Source organism: Erinaceus europaeus, chromosome 2 (assembly GCF_950295315.1).
Source record: "Erinaceus europaeus chromosome 2, mEriEur2.1, whole genome shotgun sequence".
NCBI classification, from domain to species: domain Eukaryota; kingdom Metazoa; phylum Chordata; class Mammalia; order Eulipotyphla; family Erinaceidae; genus Erinaceus; species Erinaceus europaeus.
The window spans coordinates 8991534-8998371 of NC_080163.1; the positions used below are offsets into that span (position 1 = coordinate 8991534).

General features: G+C 44.9%; 1 protein-coding gene across 1 annotated transcript; it reads left to right on the forward strand.

Moving 5' to 3' along the window:
• Positions 1–12: 12 nt before the first annotated feature.
• On the forward strand, positions 13–981 carry LOC132532718 (vomeronasal type-1 receptor 4-like). The gene has a single exon (XM_060171105.1). It carries the CDS (start codon positions 13–15, stop codon positions 979–981), a length of 969 nt encoding a protein of 322 aa, XP_060027088.1.
• The last annotated feature ends 5857 nt before the right edge of the window (positions 982–6838 follow it).

Here is a 6838-nt window from a genome sequence, read left to right on the forward strand (position 1 = left end):
TCAGCATGCAGCATGGGACTCCTCTTTGCTTTGCAGATTTCAGTGGAAACCCTGGGGAATTACTTCCTGCTTTTCCACTATGTCTCCCTGCCCCTCACAGGACACGGGTTGAGGCCCACAGACGTGATTCTCAGACACCTGACCATCTCCAACTCCGTGGTCATTCTCTCTAGGGGAGTCACACAGACCATGGCAGCTTTGGGGGTGACAGACTTCCTCAGTGACCTGGCCTGCAAACTTGTCTTCTACCTTCACAGGGTGGGCAGGGGGGTTTCCATGGGCACCACCTGCCTCCTGAGTGTGTGTCAGATGATCACCATCAGTCCCTGGACCTCCAGGTGGGCCCAGCACAAAGACAGGGCTGCCCAGAACACTGAGCACTACACAGTCCTCATCTGGATACTGCACCTGTCAGTCAACTACGTTATTTTAGCAAGTATGACTAGTACACTGAGAAGCAAAAACATGACACATAAACTGGATTTTGGATATTGTTCTGCCACATTTAAAGGTGGAATCGTAGCTTCACTCTACAGTGCACTGTTCTCAGTCCCTGATGCGCTGTCTCTGGGCCTCATGCTCTGGGCCAGTGGCTCCATGGTCTCCATGCTCCACAGGCACAAGCAGCGGGTCCAGCACCTTCACAGAGCTCGTGTCACCCCCAGAGCTGCCCCTGAGACCAGAGCCACCCAGAGCATCCTGGTGCTGGCCAGCACCTTTGTCAATTGCGACACCCTCTCCTCTACTTGTCACCTCTGCGTTACTCTGTCAAAAAATCCCAGATGGTGGATGGTGAACCTCTCTGCTCTACTGGCTGCATCTTTCCCCACTGTCAGCCCCTTCCTCCTCATGAGCTGGAGCTCCAGGCTGTGTGGGCCCTACCGTGTCTGCATGAGGGACTCAACTACCCACCTGTATCATGAGGAAGGTGGACTTTCTGTGCTTTTGCACAGTATTGAGTCCATCCTCAGATGCTCCTGATTTATTGTTCTCCTATCAGAACACAATCAACAAGGCTGAGACAGTATCTAATGCTTAAAATTTCAAATAAAATATAGTGTATTGGGATGTAAACACAATTTATTGACATTTTATTTTTTATTAATATCTTTATTTAGTAGACTAAGATAGTCAAAAATAGAGGGATACAGAAAGTAGATAGAATAATGTTTATGCAAAGTGACTCTCATGCCTGAAGCTCCAAAGTCCCAGATCCCAGATTCAATCCCCCGTACCACCATGAGCCAGAGCTGAGCAGTGCTCTGGTAAGAATAAAAGACAGAAAGAAAGAAATTGAGATGGAAGGGGAAGATAGAAAGTGAGAAAGTCAGAGAAATATCTGCAGCCCTGCTTCACCACATGCAAAGCTACCCCACTGCAGGTGAGAACTGGGGGCTCAAACCGGGTCTTTGCACATTGTAACATGTGTGCGCAGCCAAGTGCACCACCACTGGACCCCAACATTTTCTTAATTCTTTATTTGCCCACAGAGTTGTTGCTGGAGCATGGGGCCTGCACAGTGAATCCGTGTTACCAGTGCTTATTATTACTCTTTTAACTTAATCTTTTCATTTTGATAGAAATATAGAAATTGAGAGAGAAGGTGGAGACAGACATGGAGAAAGAGACAGAAAGACACCTGCAGCCCTGCTTCATCTCTTGTGAAGTTCCCCCACAGAACTTGCTGTCCGAAGGCTTGAACCCAGGTCCTTGTGAGTGGTGCTGTGTGATCTCTACTGGGTGCACCACTTACAACCCATTCTTCTCCTTCTCCATCTGCTCCTCCTCCTCCTCCTCCTCCTCTCCTCTCCTCCTTCTTTTTTGTTTCCCAACACCAGTATCACTTGAAGGAAATACTGGTTGACACAATCTCAGTCTTCACAAGAAAGCATTTGCAGATTTTCGCAAGAAAGGTGTCAGTTGACTTCATGATTTTTTTAGGTTTGTTTCTTCATGGAACTGGGAAGTACACATGCCTATATCAGTCCCAAACTGTGCTTTTAACAGAGAGAGAGAGAGAGAGAGAGAGAGAGAGAGAGAGAGGACACAACACTACAGCCTCTCCTGTTGACACAGCTCTGTACCAGTTGTACCAGGGCCTAAACATGGATCCCCCATGTGTACAGCCCCTTCTTAGCCCAGAGAGTTTAGCGTTTCTGAGTCTGTGTGTTAACAGAATACTGTTTCCTATGTCAGTCTGGAGAGTAGGTAGCGTGTGTGTGTGTGTGTGTGTGTGTGTGTGTGTGTGTGTGTGTGTGTGTGTTCATGTGAATTTCAATATGGCAAATTGAAACTCTCTCCTGTTATCTGGACCTGGGTTGCTGACTGGTGGTTGGTACAGATCAGGGAAAGTCAGTCAGACATGGAACCAAAAGGATGTTCAAGAGCTAAGTCACTAAAATCGTAACAGTGTTTGACATTGGATTAATCAACATACAATAGTTGGCAAAGTCTATCTGAAAGTATCAATCCCATGATAAAAACAAAATCCACTGTAAACAGAATAATGACGATGAGATGAGAGAGAAGATACAAGTATGAACACAGGGGTGAATCTGGTTGAGTGCAGACTGCCACGTGCACGGGACCTGGGTTCCTGCCCCGGCTCCACACCTGCAGGGGGGAGGCTGTAAGAGTCGGGAAGCAGGTCTGCAGGTGTTGTCTCTCTTTCTCTCCTCCCCCTCTATCTTCCCCTCCTCTCTCTCCTTCTCTAGGTCTTTTCCACTCTGGAATGATGCTCTTAGATACGGATGGTAGATAGATGACAGTGTAGATAGATAAATGAAGGCAGACAGACAGACTGGTAGAGACACTGAGAGAAACAGACCCACTGCCCTGATGGAAGGACAGTGTCTGGGAATTGAAAATTTTTCTCTAACACCTGCTTGCACTGCAGTTCAGTCAGACAGGCTCTGTGACTCCTGGAGGCCTCCTGTGTCAGCTCCTTAGCCCGGATTCTCCCTTGAGCTAAGACATAGCAGGTAAGCGTTAAAATTGTACCTGCTGCAGACGTCAGTGGTTGTGGGCATGTTGTGCTTTCTGCTGTTTTCTCCTTTGCAAGTATTTTTGTACCAGTCAGCTTGACAAGTAACTCTTCATGTCTTTATTTCTCACTCTAAATTCTTAAGGGTTTTTTTGTTTATCATAAATGGGTGCTGGACTTTATCAAATGCTTTTTCTGCATCAGCTGATAAGTTCATGTGAATTTTGTCTTGTGTGTGTGTCTGTGTGTGTGTCTCTGTGTGTGTGTCTCTGTGTGTGTGTCTCTGTGTGTGTCTGTGTGTGTCTGTGTGTGTGTGTGTGTGTGTGTGTGTCTGTGTGTGTGTGTGTGTGTGTGTGTGTGTGTGTGTGGTGGATTACACTGATTGACCTGCAAGTGCTGAACCATCCCTGTTTCCCAGGGAAGAATCCCCCTTGGTCACAGTGGATTATTCTCTTAACATATAGTTGGATTCTATTAGCCAAGACTTTTTAAAATATTTAATTTATTTATTCCCTTATGTTGCCCTTGTCGTTTATAATTGTTGTTGTAGTTATTATTGTTGTCATGAATAGGACAGAGAGAAATGGAGAGAGGAAGGGAAGACAGAGAGGGGGAGAGAAAGACAGACACCTGCAGACCTGCTTCACAGCCTGTGGAGAAACTCCCCTGCAGGTGGGGAGCCAGGGGCTGGAATCAGGATCCTTATGCTGGTCCTTGCGCTTAATACAGTTTGTGCATAGCCTGCTGTGCTACCACCTGACTCCCTAAGCCAACACATTTTTAGAGAGTCAATATTTGTCAGGGATATAGATCTCTAGTATTTTTTTGTTTTGCTTTTGTTTTTAGGTGGAGTCCTTTTTGTTATAGGGACCAAAATGATATATTATCCTCATAAGAGATGTTTGAGAGGATTCCCTCTTCTTCTATTTTATGGAAGAGTTTGAGAAGAATACCCCACTCTACACAAGGTTTCACAAGTCATGACAAACTGCTCCTTAGTTCACGAGGGTATGAAGAGAGAGTTAGTGTTTTTACTCCAAAAAGCAGCTTGTCTATATACTCGCCATGTAGGGTGGAAACAGGTTGTGACATCGAGAGGGTGGAGCCAAAAAAAGGCTGGTGGAGATCTGGTGTAGCTTAGGTCTCCTATCATTATGTGATAGAACAGTTCTTTCTCTCAAAGACTATCATGGGCTTCATCCAGGGAGCATAGTCAAGTACAATCTCATGCCGACATTCCAGAGATTATGATAATTCTTTACAAAGAATATTTAACTGCTCAAATAGAACGCTGAGAGTAGAAGTTACACAGAGTGACATATGAGATACACACACACACCACACACATACAAACACACACACATACACACACAAGGAGAGAGAGAAAGAGTGAGAGAGAGGAATGTCTAATCAGAGAGAGAGAGAAGAGAGAGTGATTTTTATTACAACGGTTATACGTTATTGCCAGGTATTACTACTCCTTCTTATTATGGAAAGAAGTTTACTTCTCAAAATAGAGCAAATGCTGATAGTGTCTACAAATTCTCTAACAATGTATATTGATATTGGTTTTCCAACAGAACTTGTCTAGATTTTCTTTTGTAATATTTGAGATGCGTGTCCTTAGGGTGCTTGGATTTATATGATAATTTAACCTGCAAGTGAAATGAGTAGGGACCGGGTGGTGTCACGCTGAGTCCAGTGCACATTGTTCAGAGCTCAAGGACTTGCACAGAGGTGTGGGTTTGAGAACCTGTCCACACATGCAGGGGTCCACTTCCTGAGCAAGTGACTTTCTTTGGCTCTCCCTGCCTCCCTCCCTCCAACCTCCTCTCTCTTTGGCTGTCTGTCCTATCTAATAAAATGGAAAAAGATGGCTGGCCGTGGAAGGGGATTGGGAGTAGAGTTGCAGAGCCCAATTGTTGATGTGAGAGGAAGAAATACAATAAAAGAAAATAAGACAAAAGAAAATAAAACAAAGGAAGGTGGAATCAACTGAAGTACTATGAAATGGAATGAAAGGAAATGAAATGCAAGAGAAAAATTCAATAGAAACCATGAAACGAAGAGTTCTGTGGGGTGAGATAAGAATTCATCTGTCTCCATAATAACAACTTAACTTGTTTACATAATGTTTTATGTCTTGTAGATCACATAGAATGGGACGCAGTGAGGAGGGATTGTTCAGCACCATGACCTGTGACATTGTTCTTGTGACCCTGACATGACAGTGAACCAGGGTCTCTGTGACAGTGAATGGCCAGTCAGCTGTGTGTTGTGCAGGTCCGTATGGGCAGGGGCAGGACTCTAATCACAGTCTACAGCAACGTGTCCTTGTAATGAAATGGTAACTAGGATTTTCAACTATGACTGTGATGTTTACTGACTGAATTCTTGCCGGGATAGCCTGAGGGTACTTCTTCCCGAGCTAGTGCTCTCTGGTTGGAGAGAACTCAACTGGAGCTGATCTAGGCTGCTGTGTGGGAGAGGGATCAGGAACTGGGAGTATGGACTGACCAATCAATGCCCATGTTCAGCGGGGAAGCAATTACAGAAGCCAGACCTGCCACCTTCTGCAACCCACAACGACCCTGGGTGTATGCTCCCAGAAGGATAGAGAATGGGAAAGCTATCAGGGGAGGGGATGGGATATGGAGATTGGGTGGTGGGAATTGTGTGCAGTAGTATACCTTCTATCCTATGGTTTTGTTAATTTATCCTTTCTTAAATAAAAAAATTAATTAAAAAAACAGCCTAGACCAGGGAGAACAGAAGCAACTGGTGGCACCGCCATATACAAGACGCTGAGTATTATACAGCAAACTCTAAAAAGGGACTTTTCAAAGTTAACCCAATTACCAAATAATGTGATGACAACAATAACTATCCACTGTCTTCTTGATCCCTAAGACAACAGGAACCTCACATTTCCTGCTTCAGTTCAGACTGTGTCCAGAGACTTCAGGTGTGGAATGACAAACCTTCAGCTTCATCACTCGGGTGAGACCTTTCCTTTCATAGTATTCTCTAATTCCATTCCAGGTGGTCCACTTCCCAATAAAGTCCCCAAACTTAGATATAGACCAGGTCCCCTGAAATAGAGCATATGTTCACACATGTCCATAAACCAAGATAAAATATACACCTGAAAGCAGAAGTACACAAGAGTCTGCAGAGAGTACCCCCCAACACTTTATCTGCACTATTCCAGGCTTTAGGTCCATGATTGTTCAACAATTTGTTTGGCTTTGTATGTTAACTCTCTTTTCAGCCACCAGGATGCCAGCATGATGCCGACCAGACTTCCTTGGACTGATGACCCCACAAATGTGTCCTGGGGCCCCGCTTCCCCAGAGACCTACCCTACTAGGGAAAGAGAGAGGCAGGCTGGGAGTACAGATTGACCAGACAATGCCCATGTTCAGCATGGAAGCAATTACAGAAGACAGACCTTCCACCTTCTACAACCCACAATGTCTCTGGGTCCATACTCCCAGAGGGATAGAGAATTGGAAAGCTATCAGGGTAGGGGAGAGGATATGGAGACCGGTTAGAGGTAATTTTGTGAAATTGTACCCCTCCTATCCTATGGTTTTGTTAATGTCTGCTTTCTTAAATAAATAAAAAAATAGAAAAAAAATTAAAGAAAGGAAAAAAATGTCCGGTACTTCTTCTTCTAGCATTTGCCCTTCTTCCGTAGCCAGTCAACAGGTCAGGTTGAAAGCTGTCAGGAGCTGCTTGTTGCTGGCTTTGAAAGTGACTGGGATCCATGTGGATTCAGTCGGCTAGGAAGGATCGTCAGTTTCCCCAATGAATGGGTACTCATGGGATGCACCACTAGAAGGTCGATCCAAT